The sequence below is a fragment of the Aureococcus anophagefferens genome (genome assembly GCF_000186865.1).
Source record: "Aureococcus anophagefferens unplaced genomic scaffold AURANscaffold_6, whole genome shotgun sequence".
NCBI lineage: Eukaryota > Pelagophyceae > Pelagomonadales > Pelagomonadaceae > Aureococcus > Aureococcus anophagefferens.
This window is the reverse complement of record NW_008705566.1, coordinates 2,676,341-2,695,428: the sequence shown is the minus strand read 5'-3', so window position 1 is coordinate 2,695,428 and position 19,088 is coordinate 2,676,341. Positions and strand designations below refer to the sequence as shown.

The 19,088-nt window shown below is 74.9% G+C and overlaps 1 protein-coding gene across 1 annotated transcript; it reads right to left on the bottom strand.

Moving 5' to 3' along the window:
- Positions 1-139: 139 nt before the first annotated feature.
- Positions 140-18,493, bottom strand: AURANDRAFT_63338 (hypothetical protein; the record flags this gene model as incomplete). The annotated part of the gene is made up of 4 exons (XM_009037434.1): positions 140-9,199; positions 9,392-13,407; positions 14,549-17,261; positions 17,390-18,493. The coding sequence occupies 4 exons, from the start codon at positions 18,491-18,493 to the stop codon at positions 140-142; spliced, it is 16,893 nt and encodes a 5,630-aa protein (XP_009035682.1).
- Positions 18,494-19,088: the final 595 nt, after the last annotated feature.

Here is a 19,088-nt window from a genome sequence, read left to right as displayed (position 1 = left end):
CATGAAGGCGAGGCTCCAGGCCCTCTAATTTTTCGGACCGAGTGAGTTCCTTTCAAGGCGCCTCGAGCGACCGCGGCGCCTTCGAGGCGCCTCGACGACAATCCCCGGAGCCTGCGAATTCCACTGCCAGTGGCATACTTTACAGATCCTGCAGCACGCGTCCGAGCGCGTTTCCAGACAGCGCGGCCTCCACCGCGGCGCGATTCCCGGAAATCGCCAGGGACCCGTCCTTGGCGCGCGCGACGGCGACGCCGTAGTGGTCCGGGTCGAAGGTCGCGCCGACGACGCCGTGGGCCGCGGCGAGGCGGACCTCGAGGGGCTCGTCGCGCGCGCACGCGCCGTAGCCCGCGGCGACGTTCGCGCCGCCCGCGACGCCGAGCCCCGCGAGCCGCGCGACGGCGTCCTCGCCCGTGCGCACGACCTGGCCCGCGCCCGTGAGGCGCAGGGGCGCCGCCGGCGGCGGCCGCACGTCGAGCGCGAGCGCCGCGGTCGCCGCGAGGCCGCCGCCGTCGGAGACGGCGACCGCGAGCTCCGCGCCGCGGCCGCCGTCGCGCGCGTCGCCGTCGCGCGACCGCCAGCAGCCGTCGACGTCGCCGAGGGCGACGACGCGCAGCGCGTTGAGCGCGAGCGTCGCGTGCGCGGCCGTCGCGCGGAAAGAGAGCGCCGCCGCCGCGGACCGGTCGTCGCCCGAGGAGAAGTGGAGCGCGCCGCAGGCCTGGTTCCCGCAGCCGGCCTCGAGGCTCAGCGCCAGGGACGCGCCGCCCGCGGGCTCGTCGACCCAGGCGACGGCGACGTCGACGCGGAGGAGCGCGTCCGCGTCGTCGGCGACGGCGACGGCGCCGCCGTGCGCCGGGAGCAGCGCGTCCGCGTCGACCGCGAGGCCCCCGAGCGCGAAGGCGTCGGTCCGCGCCGCGTCGACGACCGCGACGTCCCGCGCCGCCGCGTGGACGACGAGCGCGGCGTCGCCCGCGGCCGCGGCCTCGACGCGCGCGCCGGACAGCGCCAATTCCGGCGCGCCGTTCTCCGAGGCGACGGCGACCCAGAAGTCGCGCGTCGCCACGCCGCTCCGGTCGCCGCCCGACGCCTCGAGCACGCAGGACAGGCGCGCGAGCCCGTCGAAGTCCGCCGGCGGCGCGAAGGCGACGCGCGGCAGGACGGCGTTGATCTGGACGGCGCCGAGGCGCGCCGTCGGGCCCGGCGCGGCGAGAGACAACCCGCCGTTGGGCAGCTCCATGACCTCGACGACGTCCGACGCCGCATCCAGAAAATGGACGCGGCCCCGGCGCGCCGGGTCGTCGTCGTCGTCGTCCGCCGTCGCCGGCAGGAGCAGCAGCCGGAGCGCCGTCGCGCCGCCGCAGTCCGCGACGACCGCGAGGCCCTCGAGGCGCAGGTCCGCGCCCTCGACGAGGGTCGTCGCGTCGAGGGCCGCGGCCGCGGCCGTGTCGGCCGTCGCCGCGGCGACGGCGCCGGACGCGGCGAAGGCGAGGCCCGTCGCGCACGTCGCGCCCGTGACGGTCACGGCGAGCTCGACGCTGCTCGACAGCCCCGCGGCGTCCGTCGCCGTCGCCGTCACGACGTCCGCCGTCGCGGCGCGGTGCGGCGTGTACGCGACGTAGTGGAGCGCCGCGTTCCAGGCCCGCGCGTGCGCCGTCGCGTCCAAGACGCGCCCGCCGCCGTCGCCGTCGCCCGCGTGCCACGTCGCGAGGGACCGGCGCGCGACGCGGTCCATGGCCAGCGTGCCGTTGGCGCTCGACAGCGTCAGCCGGACCACGGCGTCGTCGACGTCGGCGACGGCGAAGCCGCCGAGGAGCGCGGTCTCGCCCGCGGCGACGGACGCGGCCGCGAGCGTCGCGGACACGACGGGCGCGTCGTCGACGCCGGCGACGGCGACGGACCGCGACGCCCGGGCGGCGGCGCCCCGCGCGTCCGTGAGTTCGACGGCGACGACGTCGACGCCGTAAAAGTCCGCGCCGGGCTCGAGCGCCGCGCCGCGGAGCGCGACCTCCAGGTCCGCGGGCGCGCCCTCGAGGGCCAGGGCCGCGCCGTCGCCTTGCAGGACCCGCACGCCGGCGACGGGCGGCGCCGTGACGCGGCAGGCGCTCGCCGCGCAGGTCACGCGCGCGGTCGCGACGGCCGCGGCGTCGTCCGCGGCGAACGCGACGCCCGCGAAAAAATCATCCACGTAGCCGTCCTCGGCCGCATCCGCCACGGACGCGTGGGCCGCGGCGAAGCGCACCGCGGGCGCGTCGTGGACGGGGCGCACGAGGATGTCGACGGCGACCGCGTCCGAGAGGCCGCCCGCGTCGACGGCCGACACCGCGAGCCGGTCGCCCGTCGCCGCGCCGGCCGCGACGCGCTCAACGGCGACGCCGACGCCCGCGGACCCGGCCGCCTCCAGCAACACCTCGGGCCCGACGTGGGCCGGGCTGCCGCTCGCGAGGAACTCGACGGTCCACGCGAAGACGTCCGAGGCGACGGCCGACCGCGCGTAGTCGCGGTGCACCAGCACGTCGCCCACCGTCGCCAGCCGCTCGAGGGCCTCCTCGACGCGCGCGCTCGACGCGTCGATGGGCAGATCCGGCGTGGTCGCCCCGTCGAAGCTCAGGCGGAACGCGTCGCCGAGCGCGGACGGCCGCGCGACGGAAACGTCGACGACGGGCGCCGCGTCGTCGGAGATCGCAAAGGTCAGATTGCCGTCGACGCGCGGGACGGCCCGGAGCCCCGCGGGCCGCCCCGTGGCGTTGTTCGCGACGACCTTCAACGCGGGAAAGTCGCGCGGCGCGCCGAGGATCGTCGCCTCCCACGCGTACGAGTCGTCGCGATCGTCCAATTCGGACCGCCAGACCGACGCGCCGGCGAGGTAGTGCGTGTGCGCCGACTCGTTGATGCGCGCCGGCACGCCGAGCCCCAGGTCCCGGGCCGCGTCGAGGCCCGTCGCCGCGCAGCCGTCGAGCGCGTCTTGCAGCAGCCCCTCGAAGCTCGCGTTCCGCGGCCGCCGCGCGGGCGCGTCGTGGGCGAGCGTGAACTCCTGCGTGGCGTTGGCCAGCGCGCCCCGCAACCGGTCGTAGGTCCGCGCCAGCGCCGCGGGGTCGTCGAAGAGGCTCGCGTTGCCGAAGCGCGCGACGACTTCGACGACGCCGGACCGGAGGTACGCGCAGCTCAGCGACAGCGTGAAGTTGCCCGCGACGACGGCGCCGCCCGTCGCGCGCGCACTCACGGTCTGGACGACGTTGCCGGGCACGCCGCCGACGACGACGCGCTGGACCTCCGCGGTGATTTGTTCCGAGCCGTAGTCGCGCGGCGGCTCGTAGACGAGCGTCTCCAGCGCCGCCGTCGTCGGCCCGCTCGGCCCCGCGACGACGATGCGCGACCCCCGGGCCTCGCCGCCGCCGGCGTAGCCCTCCAACACCTGGAGCCGCCGCGACCGCGCGAGCGTCAGCGTGCCCTTGTCTACCTCGAGCGTCGTCGTGAGCCGCGCGTCGCCGCCCTCCGCCGCGCGCGCGTCGGCGTCGCCGACGGACAGGCGCGCCGCGCCCAGCCGCAGGGGCGCGTCCTCCGTGGCGACGAGCGTCGCCGACGCCGCGGCGACGACGGGCGCGTCGTTGACCGCCGCGACGCGTACTTTCGCCTCGAGCGCGTCCGCGCCGCCGCCGGCGGCGACGGCGAAGGCGACGTCCGCGAAGCCGTCCACGAGCACGTTGTAGTCCGCGTCCGGGAGGAAGAGCGCCCGGTCCAGCGCCGCGGCGACCGCGTGCGGCGCGCCGCGCGCCGCGCCGTCGCGCGCGAGCCGCGCGGTCCGGAGGCTCGGCGCGGCCGGCGCCGCCGCGTCGCCGCAGGGCGCGCAGCCGGCCCAACTCGTACAATTCTCGCAAAAGTCGACGGCGCCGACGAGGGCCACGTCCTCGAGCGCGAGCGTCGCGCCGCCGTCGAGGCCCGACACGGTCCAGAGCGGCCCGAACGGCGCCGCGGGGTTGTCGACGAGCGCCACCTCGGCGCGCCCGGCCCCGTCGAGGCGCCGCAGCGCCGCCTCCACCGTCGCCGCGGACGCGTCGAGCTGGAGCGGCGCCGTCGGCGCGCCCGCGCGCGGGTCGCGCGGCTGCGCCGGCGTCACGCGGACGGCGAAGGTGCCCCACGCGGGCGCGGTGCCCGGCGACGCCTCCGCCACGGACACCCTCGAACTCCCGAGGGCGCCGTAGTCGTGCGTGCCGTCGGGCGCGATCTGCGGGCCCGCGCGGAGGAAGCACTCCAAAGTCCCGTCGTCGCCGCACGTCGCGCTCGCGAGGTCGAGGAGCGGCAGGTCGCCGAGCGTCGGCGCCGCCGCGGCGAACGTCACGCGCCAGGCGAACCCCCGCCCGTCGGCCGTCGGCCGCCGCGACGCCGTCACGCCGCCCCCGACGGTGTCGAGCGCGTTCAGCGCGGCCGCGAGCTCGCCCGCGGACGCGTCGTGGCTCAGGGGCGCCGTCGTCGCGCCGCGGAATCCGAGCTCGAAGACGCCGCGCACGGACGACTCGTTCGCCGCCGTGCCGTTCGCGTCGGTCGAGTTCAACGCGAGCGCCGTCTCGACGACCTGGACCTCGCCGACGGCCGCCGCGCTGCCGCGCGTCGTCTCCGCGAGCTCGAGGATCGTGCCGTTGCTCGCCGCGCGCTTCACCACGAGGAATTCGTCGACGTCGCCGCCGACGCCGCCCGGCCCGCCGCCGAGGAACGTGATGTTCGTCAGCGTCGGCGCGCCGAGGCCCCAGCCCCGGGCCTCGAAGCCGCCGACGGCGTTCGGGAGGGCCGCGCCGCCTTTCGCGGGGTCGCTGCAGAGCGTCGTCCCCGTCGACGCCACGGCCAGGGACCCGCCGGCCCCGAGCACGCCCGCGCCCCGGAGCCAGGCCTCGAGGATCTCGGCCAGGGAGCTGCCGTCGCCGCGGCACGCGTCCGCCGCGGGGCACGCCGGCAGGAGCTCCGGCACGGGCGCGGCGCCCATGCGGATCTTCGGCGACTTCAAGCCCCGAAAAACAAAGCGAAACCCGTCGTCCGCGTCGTCGCCGACCTCGCGCGCGCATCGCAGCGTCTGGACCTCGTCGACGGCCGCGGGCACCGCCGCGGCGCCCAGGATCGCGTACGACCGCGCCGCGGCCTCCGTCGCCTCGTCCGGGAGCAGGGCGAGCTCCAAACCGTCGACGAGGCCGTCGTCGCCGGCCGCGATCGCCGGCCGGGGCCCGTGGCCGCCCGCGACGGTGACGACCCAGGCGCCGAGCGTCGACGCCGTCAGGATCGGCGCCGCGGCGACGGAGAACAAGCGTTCCGGCTCGGGAAACCCCGCGGACCGCGCGGCGGCCTCGAGCGCGCGCTCGACGTCGCCGGGCGGCGCCGCCGCGTCGATGGGCTCCGTGCGCGCCGTGCGCGCGGCGTCGCTCGGGCTCGCCACGACGAGGCCGAAGGCGCCGAGGTCCGCGCGCCGCGACCCGCGCGCGACGGGCGTCGCGCGCGCGGACGCGGACGTCCCCGCGAGCCGGTCCGCGACGGCGGCGAGGGGCGCGACGTTTCCGAAGCGCGCGTCGAAGGTCACGGTCCAGGTCGACGCGCCCTCGCGCGTCGGCGCGGACCGCGTGACCCTGAGCGCGCCCGGCGCGGCGAGCGCGCCGTCGAGACCGACGAGCGCGCCGTAGACGTGGCCCGGCGTCGCGGACGCCGCGGACACGTAGCTCGTCGTCGCGGAGCCCCAGCGCAGGGCGAACTCGCCGCCGAGGGCCGCCGTGCCGGCCTGGACCGTCGCCACGGCCGCGCGGTCGTCGACGCCCGCGGCCTCGGCGGTCGCCGCGGGCCACGCGGGCAGCAGCGCCGCGCAGGAGGAGCAGCGCGCGCGCGACCCGTCGGACGCGCCCGAGCCGTAGAGGACGACGAGCGGCGGCACGTCGTCGCCCGACGTCCAGAACGTGATCTCCCAGGCGTGCTCCTTCGGGAAGAAGTCGCAGCCGTAGACCTCCGCCGTCGGCGCGGGCGTCGGCACCTGCGTCGGCGCGGCCGTCGGCGTCGCCGTCGGCGCGCTCGTCGGGGACGTCGACGTCCGATTCTCGTCGGCCGTCGGCGGCGCCGTCGGCGCGGCCGCGGCGACCGCGGTCGGCGCGGGCGTCGCGCGCGTCGCGTTCGTCGCGTTCGCGCAGCGGCCGCACCAGCAGTAGTCCGCGAGGGCGACGTCGCCGTCGGACGCGACCTTGGCCACGTCCACGAGGCCGACGCCCGGGAGCGCCTCGAGGGCGTCGCGGACCGCGCGCGCGGTCGCGTTGTGCGGCAGGCGCCGCGTCTCGAACGCGCCGTCGGCGAACGTCCTTCGAGAGTCGTGGGCCCGGGCGCGGTAGACCAGCGAGAAGGAGCCCGCCGTCGACGTGCCGTTGGAGCGCACGGCTACTCGCTGCACCTCGGGCGCCGTCGTCGCGCGCGCCGCGTAGTGGCGCTCCGCGGCGCACGTCGACGCGCCGGCGTCGTCGTCGTCGGCGCCGTCGGCCGCGCCGCCGCCGCACTGCGCCACGGCGAAGGACAGGAGCGGCGCGGGGTCGTTCTGCGCCAGGGAGACGACGAACCAGGCGCGCGCGACGAGCGGGCCGCCGTCGTCCGTCGGGTCCAGGGCCTCCGCGTCGTATCGCTCGACGGCGACGCTGAAGCCCGCGCCCACCGTCTCCACGTCGTCGAGCGCCGCGACGAGGTTCGCCTTGGCCGCCGACACGTCCGGTCCTAAAGTCACATCGGCAAAGGCGCTCCGGTTCCGGTGGGACAGCCCGACGGTGGCCGCGGACGCCGCGAGCGCGCGCAGCGCGGTCGACGCGTTTCCGCCGTCGCGCATGACGAGGTCGAAGCGCAGCCGTACGGCGGCCCGGCGCCAGTCGACGTTCGTCCGCACGGTCCACGTCTCCGAGACGCCGTTGCCGAGCGCCGCGACGGCGTCGACCTGGAGCCGGACGCGCTCCGCGGGCTCGAAGAAGTCGAGGCCGCCCGGCGTCTCGAGCACCGCGACGGCGCCGTGGTCCGCGCGGACCGCCAGCGTCGCCGCGTCGCCGGCGCCGCTCGCCGCCAGCGCCTCGGATCGCACGAGCACCCCGTCGGCGAGGTCGCCGCAGAGCGCGTCGTCGCAGGCCGCGGCCGCGGCGTCGACGGCGGGCGCGACGCGCGCGCCCGCGCGCCAGAGCTCGACGGCGGGCAGGTCCACGTAGGCGTCCTCGACGCCGGCGACGACGGCCGGCGACGTCCACTGGAGCGCGACCGCCGGCGGGTCCACGGCCACCGCGAGCGTCGCGGCGGCGGAGGCCTCGCCGCCCGCGCCGCAGCCGCCGCGGTCGCGGAGCGCGATCGTCGCGACCGTCGCATCGGGCCCCGCGGGGAGGAACTCGACGGCGCCGGCGAGCGCGTCGGCCACGCGCGCGGGCGGGCCCCGGAAGGCCACGGTCGACGCGTCGGGCGCGTCGAGCACGCGGACGCCCGCGGGCCGGACGAGGCGCAGCGCGCCCGCGGCGACGGACACGGTCGCCTCGAGGCTCCCCGAGTCCGCGTCGCCCGCGACGACACCCGCGAGGAGCGCCGTCCAGCGCTCCGTGCCGTTCGCGAAGGCCGCGGGCACGGCGACGGCGTCGGCGGCCAGCGCCAGCGTCGGCGCGTCGTTGACCGGCGCGACGGACACGCGCCACGACCGCGACGTCCAGGTCCCGGACGCGCCGCGGCGGACCTCGGCGACGGCGGCGACGAGCGTCTCCCGTCTGCGGCGCTCCTTGGCGAGGGCGTAGCAGGCGTGGGCGACCTCGACGGCGACGGCGTCGCTCGCGTCGACGGTCGATGCCGTCGGCGCCCACTCGCCGAAGAAGTCCGGCGGCGGCGCGTAGCGAAGGTTCGCGAGCGCCGCGTCCGCCGCCGCCCGCGACCCGGCGAAGCCGAGGTGCGACGCGTTGGCGCTCCAGAGCTCGAGACCCTCGACGCCGTCGACGGTCAACGACCCGAAGGCGAGCGCGAGGCTCACGTTGACGTACGCCGCGTCCGAGTACGACGCCGACGACAGAACGAGCGGCGGCACGGCCGCGACGGCGTCCTCCGTCGCCTCGAAGAGGACGCCGGCGACGACGACGTCCCCCCGGGGCGCCACGGCCAGCGCCGGGCCGGCGCCGGCCTGCGAGACGACGTCGATGGCCGTCGCCGCGGAGCCGCACGCGGACCCGTCGCGCGCGGCGACCGCGACCGCGACCGCGCCCTCGTGCTCCGGGCTCGCGTAGACCGCCGAGGCCAGGGCCGCGTTGACGCGGTCCGCCGCGCCCTCGACGTGGACGAACGCGCCCGCGCCGGCCGCGACGCCCGCGCAGGCCGCGGCCCACGCGGGCACGCCGTCGTCATCGGGGAAGACGCGCGCGCCCGCGAGCACCGCGGCGCCGCCGCCGAGGCGCACGTCGCCGGCGGACGCGAAGACGACGACCTCGAGGGCGTCGCCCGCGTCGGCGTCGGCGACGCTCAGCGCGAGGGCTGCCGCCGCGGCGGCGCCGACGGGCGCGACCGCCGGCGCCGCGGCCGCGGCCGCGACGGGCGCGTCCTCCCGGGGCGCCACGAAGGCCAGGACGTCCAAGACGGACGACGACAGCGACGTCTCGTCGGTGCGCTTCGCCATGCCGACGCGGAGCGTGTCGGCGCCGTTGGCGTCCGGAAAAGGCGCGTAGTAGATGCTAGCCATCGCGGCGACGAGCCCCCGCCGCGTGCCGCGGACTTTGAAGACGCGGCCGCCGGCGCCGAAGACGTCGACGTCGCTCGCGGCGAAGGAGATGCGGAAGGCGTCCTCCGGCGCCTCCGGCGCGTCGTACGCGAAGACGCCGCGGCCCGCGGCGAGGTACGCGACGACCGGGTCGTCCTCCGACTCCGGCGCGAGGAGGCCCCCGACGCTCAGCACGTCCGCCAGGGCGACGCGGTCGTCCTCGTCGACGCGGACGACGCCGGACCGGAGCGCGGCGCCGCCGGGGTCCAAAAGCCGCAGGAACGGCAGCGCGTCGACGGGCGCGGCGACGGCGATCGACGCGCGGAACGTCGCCGCCGCGCCCGCCGCGTCCGTCGCCGTCGCCGTCAGCGCCGCGACGCCCGTCGTGTTCGCCGCGTAGGACGCGCCGGCCAGCGCCGCGGCGACGCTCGGCGCCGCGCCGGAGAGGCGGAGCGCGGCGCCCGCGCTCGCGACGAGGCACCCGTCGACCTGTGTGGAATTCAAATCTCAACTCGACTTCAATGTGCGCATATGCGACAGTTTCGACGCAATTTCTTCGGCTGTGCTTCGAGAACTCGACGAGAGCAATCGATTCGTCCAAAAATCAGCCGAATCGACTTCGATTTGATCGAGCTAGAGAATTCTGAAGTTTGGTCGGGACCACCCAAACCGGTGGTTGACTTCGGCACAGCCGTCGACGGCCGGCGCGGACAGCGCCCCTCGGTCGACCTCGAGGACGACGTCGAGGTAGTCGGCGCCGTCGGCGTCGTTCACGGCGAGGCCCAGGGCCGCGGAGCGCCCCAGGGTGACCTCGAGAAACGCGTCGCCGGAGAAGGCGGGCGCGTCGTTCGCGGCGGCGACGCGGACGGCCGACCGCGCGGCGACGGTCGCGAAGCCGTCGACGGACGCCAGGAGCTCGTCGACGCCAAAGTCGTCGCGCGCCGGCACGTAGACGAGCTTCGCCAGCGTCGCCGCGAGCTCCGCGGGCGCGCCGGCGAGCTCGACGCCGCGATCGCCGAAAGTCGCCGCGCTCGACGGCAGCTTCGCGCCCGCGGCGACGGCGAAGGAGCCCAGCCCGCAGGACAGCGACAACCGCAGGGGCTTGGCGCCGGACACGAGAAAGGCCGGCGCGAGGGCCACCGCCGCGTCCTCGGTCGTCTCCAGGATCAATCCGGGCTCGACGGCCTCGCCGGCGGCGCCCTTGCGCGCGAACGCGGCCGCGAGCGCCGCGCGCGGCGCGCCCGCGCCCGCGCCGTCGACGACGTCGACGGTGATGGCCACGGTCTCCGCTGCGTCGCTCGACACGAAGATGCGCGTCGCGCTCACGGCGTCGGGCCCGCCGCGGACCGTGACGGCCTTGCCGTCCGCGGACGCGCGCGCGTGCGCGCGCGTGCGCGCCGCGTCCGCGCGGACGGTCGCGCGCCCGTCGACCGCGAACGTCGCCTCGAGCGTCGCGGCGCCGCAGGTCGTGCCCGCGTCGGCGTCGGTGAAGACCAGGCCCGTGAGCTCCACGTCGTCGCCGGCGACGGCCTCGAAGGCCGCCTCGTTTGCGACGACCGCCGGCGCGTCGTTCGCCGCCGAGACCACGAAATCCACGAAGGCGGACGCGGCCTCGGCGCCGTCGCCCTCGCCGTCGAGGCCCCGGTCCGTCACGGCCACGGTCACGCGCGCGAGGCCGCAGAAGTGGGCCGGCAGCGCCAGCGTCATCGCGGCCAGCGCGTCGTTCGCGTCCGCCGCGAGCGCCGAGAACGCGAGGCCGGACGCCGCCGGCGCCGCGTCGACGCCCGCGGCACCGTCGTCGAGCGCGAGCGTCGCGCCGGCGACGTCGACGGTGACGGCGACGTCGAGCAGCAGTTCGAAGGCCTCGGACTCCGCGTCGCCGACGGCGACCGGCGGGACGGCGACGACCGCGTCCTCGGCGACGTCGACGCGCGCCTCCGACGCGGCGGCCGTCGGCGGCGCGTTGGCGACGGGCGGCCGGGGCACGACGAGCGTCGCCGCCGTGCGCAGGCCCAGGGCCAGCGGGTCGACGGGCGTCGCGCCCGGATTCGCGTCCGCGACGACGATCGCGAGGACGTCGTCGACGCGCGCGGGCGACAGGTAGGCGTAGGCGACGCGCGCGAGCGCCGCGTTGACCCGCGCGGCCGACCCGACGACGGACACCTCGTTGGGTCCCGTGCCGACGGCGACGCCGTCCCAGGTCGTCGACGCGCCGACGAGCGCCGCGGACGTCGGCTTCAGCGCGAGCGAGCCGAGCTGCGACGCCACGTCGACGCGCAGCAGCCCCCGGCCGCCGTCCACATCGCCGACGACGATGGCCGCGCCGAGGCTCACGTTGACGTCCGCCGCGGGCACGTCCAGCGCGCCCAGCGCGACCGCCGGCGCGTCGTCGACGCCGGCGACGACGACGGCGACGCGCCGCGCGGCGACGGTGCCGCCGTCGGCGTGGCCGCGGAAGGCGCGCGCCGTCGCGTCCAGGGCGTCCTCGCCGAACCAGTCCGGCGCCGGGCTGTAGACGACGGCCGCGAGGGCCGCGTTCGCGTGGGCCGCGGCGACGCGGAAGACGAGCGCCGCTCCGCCCGGCGGCGCGATCAGCATCACGTCGACGTCCGCGTCCCCGAGCGCCAGGGTCCCGTGCGCCGCCGTCATCGACACGGTCAGCGCCTCGACGTCCTCGAGGCCGACGGCCACGAAGGCCGCGCCGAGGGTCAGGGGCGCGTCCTCGGCGCCGTAGAGCGTCGCGGGCCCGTCGTCGAAGGCCAGGAATTCGTCGCCGTCGTCGTCCGCGCCCTCGGCGACGGACACGCTGATGTTCAGCGACGTGCGGCGCACGCCGTCGGTGACGCGCACGGTCACGACGTCGGCGCCCGGCGCCGACGCGCGATACGCCAGCGCTCCGAGCGCCGATCCGAGCCGCGCCGCGCCGCCGCGCAGCGTCACGACCCCGTCGCCCGCCTCGACGTAGACGCCCGCCGGCGCGTCCACGGACACGTTCCCCGCCGCGCACGCGACTTCGACGTCGAGGGCGACGTCGCGCCCCTCGGGGTCCGCGAGCGCCACCGCGAGCGCCGCGGCCGACCCCGCGACGGCCTCGAGCGACGGCGGCCCGGCCAGGACGAGGTCGTCGACGACGCTCCGCACGTCGACGGCGACCCGGAGGTCGACGGGCACGCCGTCGAGGTCCGCGGCGAGGTAGCCGACGCCGTGCGCGTCCGGGTCCGGGTTGAAGACGAGGCCCCGGAGCGCCTGCGACGCGCGCGACGCGTTGCCGCGGATCCAGACGGAGCCGTCGGCGCGCTCGACGTGGTAGGCCGCGTCGACCGTGAGCTTGAGCGCCCCAAAGGGCGGGAAGACCGACACCTCGTGGATCTCGTGCGGCCGGGGGCTCTCCAGCTCGAGAAACGAGAGCGGCGCGGCCGCGTCCTCGGCCGTCGCCAGCAGGTTCGTCGACGCGACGAGGCGCGTCGGCGCGACCTCGACGGGTCCCGCCACCACGTCCACGTCCACCGTCGCCTCGGCCTCGTCGACGCCGTCGGAGACGTGGATCGCGACCGCGTCCGGACCCGGCTCGGCCGGGGCGACGTACGAGAGCTCCGCGAGGACGGCGCTCGCGGCGCGCGGCGCGGCCTCGAAGACGACGACGGCGCCGCGGGACAGGCCGCCGACGACGCGGGCGCCGGGCGGGGCCGCGGGGATGCGCACGGCGCCTCGCCGGGCCGACGCCGTCACGCGCAGGACGTCGCGCGCGTCCGCGTCCGCGACGGACGCCCCGAGGGCGCCGCTCCATCGGCCCGCGACGACGGCGACGGACGGCGCCGCCGCCACCGCGGGCGCCGCGTTGACGGGCGTCACGCGGAGCGCGAGCACGCGCGTCGTCTGCTTCGCGCCGCCGGCGCCCGAGCTGCCGAGGTCGTCGACCGCGACGGACAGCGTCGCGACGCCGCGGAAGCCCGGCGCCGGCGCGTAGGTCAGCGACGCGAGCGCCCCGTTGATGGTTTCGAGCGTGGCCTCGAGCGCCAGCGCGGGTCCGGCGCCGCCCGCGGCCCAGGCGAGCGTCCCGGAGCTCGCGGCGAGCGTCGCGCGCAGCGCGCCGTCGCCCGCGTCGTCGTCGGCGACGGACACGTCGAGCGCCACGGACGCCGCCGCGACGGCGACGACGTCGGCGCCGAAGCGCACGTCCGGCGCGCCGTTGACGCCCAGGACCGTCACGGAAAGGCTCGCGGACGCGCGCCGGGCCGTGCCGTCGACGCCCGTGTAGCCCAGGTCGTCGACGGTCACGGTGATGGCGTCCTCGGCGGAGACGCCGGCGACGGCGGGCGCGGCGTAGGTGAGCGGCGTCAGCGCCGCCCGCACGAGGGCCTGCGGGCCCCGGAACCGGAGCGCCGTCGAGTTCGTCTCGTAGAAGACGAGGCCCGCGGCCGTCGCGGCGGCGAGCGCGCCGCCCAGCGACGACTCGATCGTCACGTCGAGGACGCCGGCGTAGTCGTCGTCGACGTCCGGATCGCTGACGTCGACGTAGATCGGCGCCGTACCGGCCTCGACGACCTCGACGCGCTCCAGAGCGAAGGCGACGGCCGGCGGCTCGTTGTCGCTGACGTCGCCGTAGTAGCGGCTGTAGCGCGGCACGTCGTCGGCGCACGCCAGCAGCGCGCTGGCCAGGAGCAGCGCCGAGAAGGGCTGCATGCTGCCCAGCGCGACTACCATAAAGCCGCTGCTGTTTGTTCACTTGGGCTGCAAGGAGGGGCGAGGGCAAACCTTTTGTCACGGCGCCGGTGGGAGGTCCGGAGTACGCTCGCGAGCAGCCCCGAGGTTTGTGATCTCAGGCTTATGCTAGCTCTAGCTCGCGCGGGTCGAAGTCGCGGGGCGCGCGCCAAAACGAGAGTATCTTCCAGAAGACCTCTTTCGGGAGCTGCCTCCATGAGGTCGTGCGTGGCTCCTTTGGAGACGACGGGAAGAGCTCACGACTCGCGGCGACGACGTTCGCGCGCGCGTCCTCGGACAAGCATTTGTAGAGGTCGTAGGTGATTCCGAGCGGGCAGAACTTGTTGGGGCCCCAGACGCGCTCGTGCAAGCCGTCGCGCGACGTCGCTCGGCCTTTCTCGCAGAGTACGCGGAGCACGAGCATTTCGACGCGCGGCTCGCGGACATAGGCGCGCCAGCCACCCGCGCGGCGAACGCTTACGAGCAAGCTCGCGATGGTGTAGTTTTCGCTTCTGCGCGCGATGGCCTCGACGTCGTGTGTCGACGTCGTCAATTGCGACGCGCCGCGACTCAGAAGAAGCTGGATCACGGCCATGTTTCCATCTGCTGCCGCGTACATTAGCGGCGTCGCGGGCGCGCTGTCAGAGTGGTCCCAGTCGTCGTCCAGAATCGCTGGCTCGGGGCATAGGGCGTCGACGTTCGCGCCCGCGTCTAGCACGAGGGTCGCGGCTTTGTACACCCTGGATTTTTCGGGGCCTGGATCGATATTTCGCGCGATCGCATGCAAGGCAGTATACGCGACAGGGCCAGCCGCGTTGGTGTCCGCGCCGTTTGCGAGGAGGAAGCGGACCACCTCGCACTCACCCTTCCACGCCGCATTGGTTAACAGCGTCCAGCCGTCCTCATCAAACCCGTTGATGTCGCTGCCGTCCTCCTTCAACCATTCCTGAATTTTGGCGAGGTCTCCGAAATGCGCGGCGGTCTCGATTACGTCGGGCACCAGGGCCATTGCCGCTAGGACGACAGCCACCGCGCCCAGCGGGCTGGCCGACGTCTCGCCGGCATCAATGTTAGCTGTGTTGAACTTCAACTTGAACGAACCAGCGAGATCTAGAGCCTAGGCCTCCCCTTACTCACCCTTCCCGCCGGCCTCGAGGGCGCGGGCCGCGCGCGCGACGACGGCCGGGTCGAGGTCCACGGCGAGGCCCGAGGACCGCCGCGTGCCGCCGCGCGTGGGGTCCTTGGCGTCGCTCGGCGGCGGGAGGAAGACGGCGGAGCCGCGGCGCGTCGCGACCTTGACGCAGGCCTCGAGCTCCTCCTCGTCGTGCTTGATGGACTCGCCGCCGTGCTCGCCGAACCAGACGGACGTCGCGAGCACGAAGGCCTTGTCGCCCGCGTGGACGAAGTCGTAGGCGCGCGGCGTCGTGTAGACGTAGGGCAGGCTCCGGTCCGTCGCGCCGTGGGGCACGCGCAGGAGGCCGATGGGCAGCGCCGCGTGCGCGTTGCAGTAGTCGAAGAACTTGAGGTAGCGCTCGTCGACGAACGCCGGCGGGATGTCGACGAGCGAGATGTGGCAGGACTCGCGGACGATGCCGTCCCGCAGGCGCTCGTGGTAGAGCAGGCCGTCGTCGCGCCAGGAGCAGATGGCGTGGAGCGTGAAGGGCAGCGCGGCGCTGCTGTGGTAGACGTTGACGACCGCGCTGTCGAGGAACGTCGGCTCGACGATCTCGCCGCCCGTCTTGAACTGCATCGACGGCGCGTTGTAGCGCAGGTAGCGCGCGTTCGTCGCGTCGTGCATCTCGATGAGCATGCGCGGCCGGAAGTCGGGCACGTACCTCCACGGCGCGTCGAGCGGGACGCCGCGGACGCGCGCGATGATCTCCTGGACGTTGCGCACCGCGCGCACGGCGAAGTCGTCGCCGTTCAGGTTGTTCGCCACGTCGGCGAAGTTGTTGTTCGGCAACACGAAGGACTGGGCCGCCTCGACGCGGCACCGCTCGAGCGGCGCGAGGTGGCCGCTGTGCGCGCGGCCCTCGCGCGGGTCGCCCGCGACGATCCAGAGCCGCGTCGGCGGGCCGTCGGCGTCCGGCTCGTAGAAGGTGATGGCCTCGAAGCGGCTCCGCGCGCCGTCGCTCTCCACGGAGTCGCCGTTCGCGCAGAGGTAGCGGAGCTGCGGGTCGAGGACGACGACCTTGGGCAGCTCGCGCGGCGGCGCGTCCGTGCCGTTGTTCCACTCGATGTTCGCGAACATGAGGGGCTGGAGGAAGCACATCAACGAGTGGACGGGCCCGCAGAAGACGACGTGGCCGCTCAGGTCCGGCGGCGCCTCGTCGACGACGTGGACGCCGAACCACGCGTCGAGGTACGCGACGCGCGCGGCCTCGGTCCACGTCTCCAGGTTGCAGGCCTCGGCCATGGCGGCCTGGGCCGTGCCCTCGCCCAAGGCGAAGGGGGCGCCGCCGCCGTCGGAGCCGCCCTCGCTCCCGGGGCTCCGCGTGAGGTCCGACGGCCGGTCGCGCGCCTCGTCGTCCCGGACCTTGGCCTCGCCCGCGCCGCCGGCGCGCGGCAGCTCGCGCGCGCTGCACGCGGGCACCAGCAGCTGGAGGTTGCGGTGGCTCGACTCGACCTTCGGCTGCACCTTGGACCCGAGGCTCCGGAGCGCGGACTCGTAGTCCTTCGAGGCCATCTCGTGCGCGACCGTCAGCTCCGCCTCGGCGGCGTCCGTCTCGGCCTTGCTCCGGCTCGCCTTGGCGCAGGGGAAGAGCTGGCTGTCCCAGACCTCGTCGAGCGCGTCCGCGCGGCTCTGGAAGTCGTTCCACGTCTCGAAGTCGTTCACGGCCTGCGTGTCGCGCGCGACCACCAGCAGCGTGTCCTTGTGGCGGAGCTGGTAGTCGTAGGGGAAGTTGACGACGTGGGCGCTGCCGCGCGTCTTGTTGCACTCCGCGCCGCTGTCGTCGAGCTGGATGAGCCACGGCGCGGACGTCCGCGCCTTCGACGTCGGCGACGCGGCCGCGCCGCCGCCCGCGACGCCGCAGGACGTCGACACGGCCACGGGCAGCACGCCGAAATGCAGATAGGCGAGGCGGCTCAGCTCGTCGAAGCGCATGCCGATGGCCTCCCGGGGGATCTCCGCGACCTCGTGCACCGTCGCGTGCTGGCCGATCGCGAGCTCCTCCTCCACGGACAGGGGCGCCCAGGTGCCGTCGCGGCCCTTGATGTAGCGCGTCGACCGGCTCGCCATGCGCGCCCGCTCCTCCTCGGACGCGCAGAGCTTCCTGAGCCACTTCCGCGGCGCCTCGTACACGTCGGAGAATTTCGGCATGAGCCGCTCGGGCACGTAGTCCACGTCCAGGGCCTTGGTGAGCTCCTCCGTGAAGCTCCGCGAGATGGTGTCGAAGCCGTTGGAGCCGTCCTTGCCGCCCTTGCCGCTGCCCGCGACGAGCAGCCCGCTCAGCAGCGTGTGGAGCGCGGGCACGCGCACGGACCGGCCGAGCATCGCGTACTTGAGCTGCTCCACGCAGACGAGCTCGCAGCGCTCGCCGTGGAGCCGGTGCAGGTTCCGCTCCAGGAGGAGCTGCGTGATGAGGCGCACCTTGGGGAACGTGCGGCGGATGACGAGCGCGCGCTGCACCGCCGCGTTGTCCTCGGCCTGCATCTCCGCGGGCACGGAGATCTCCGAGTTCGCCAGGTTGATGAAGCAGACGGCGCGCGCGCCGGCGACCCACTGGCGCAGGTGGGCCTCCTCGAAGACGCTCCCGCTGACCCACTTGACGCGCTCGCTGTAGTAGGGGTGCTGGAGCACGCGCTCGCGGACCGTCGCCGGCGGGTCGTGGTGCTGCAGCAGCACGACCTGGGCAGCACAAGGGCGATTCAACGTCGCTTCAACGTGAGTGTTCCGCGCGCGCGCGTTCCGGAAAAAGCATCCACGCTTCGAGACCGTTCCGAGAGATGATCGCTCGTCCAAAAATCAGCCGAAACGAGTGGAAAACGGCCGAGATATGAGCCTTTGAAGTTGGGAATTTCGCTCTCTTGTGCTGCCCTGAGCACGACCTGGAGCTCGATGTCGACGGACCCCCGCTCCGGGTGGTAGAGCTGCTCGAGGAGCACGGGCAGCTGGCGGCCGAGCTTCTCGTCGTTGGCGCCGAGCTCGCCGACGACGACGATGTGGTGCCAGTCGCCGTGCGTGTGGATCCGGCCCGCGGTCGCGTACGGCGACTGCGCGGCCACGAGGTCGTAGATCTGCGACCCGATGGTCGGCACGGCGACGACGGCGATGGGCACGGCGACGGCGACGATGAGCCGGGAGATGATCTGCTGCGGGTAGATGTCGCCGTAGCCCACCGTCGTGAACGTGATGATGACGAAATAGAACGCCTCGAGGAACGACAGCGGGTCCTCCGTGAACTGGGACACGCCGTTGATGTCCGAGATGCCCTCGAGCTGGTAGACGCAGCCCGTGAGCACGAAGAGCGCGCAGAAGATGATGAGGAGCAGCGCCAAGACCTGCCGCATGACGCCCGGCGAGTAGAAACTCAGCAGGCGGTGGAGCCGCAGGAACCGGAGCACGCGGAACGCGCGGAAGATGGCCAGGAACTTGAGCAGCTTCTCCGAGTTGTCGCCCTTGGCGCCGGACCACTCCACGACCAGGCTCATGATCGGCAGCACGCTCAGGAAGTCGCAGATCGTCACGAGCTTCGACATGTGCTCGTGGCGGTCGTAGGCGATGAAGAGCTCGAAGAAGAAGATGAAGAAGAACCACACGAGCAGGCCCGACTGGAGCCGCTGCTCCCACTCCGGGGGGGACGTGTTGCGCTGCTCGTGGTACGTGCCCTGGATGTAGCCCACGACGCTCGCGATCGTCGCCGTCGCGTTGACCGTGCTGTAGATGACGTGGACGGAGCCGATGTGGACGAAGTCCCGCAGGATGGCGCTGCTGCGCATGCGCCCGCGCTGCTTGTGGGTCATGGCGCCGCCCCCGCTCCCGTCGCTCTCGCCGAACAGGTAGTGGCGCAGATCCCCCATGGAGTAACTCGACCCGTGGCCCTTGGTCAGGCGCCGCGATTCCGGCTTTTGCTCCGCCATCCCGTTCGTTCGCTTCCGCACGCGGCCCTCCTCGGCCGCGTCGACCCCGTGATGGACGGCCAAGGAGCAGCCCCAGACCTCGCAAACTCGAAACCAAGATATGCTCAAGGATCTCCTGAGGCCAAAGTTCCCGAGGCTGCCCCCAATGTGTCGATGATCGACGTGGGCCCGGGGCAGCCATCACTCACGCAAGCAACCAACAACAACAAGCGGCGACCGCCGAAAGACGCGACGAACATGCAGCTCGCATCGGTCATCGCGCTCATGCTCCTCCTCGCCACGCCGCTCGCCAACGAGACCGCCCCGGAGGCGTCGCCCGCCCCGCCGCCCGACCCGAATGCGACGACGGCGCGCCAGCGCACGCTCCAGTGCGTGGCCAACTACAGCAGCGCCCTCGCGTTCCACTTCGCCGCCGACGCAGCGGGCCGGTCCGCGCTGCGCAAGCGCATCGCCGCGAGCTTCCGCGCGCGCGACGACGACGCGCGGCGCGGCCTCAAGGACAAGCCGAACGCGAGCCTGAAGGAGCTCGTGCTCGGCATCGGGCCCGGGAGCTCGGGCACGCGGTCGACGTTCATGGCCATGGCGCTCCTCGACT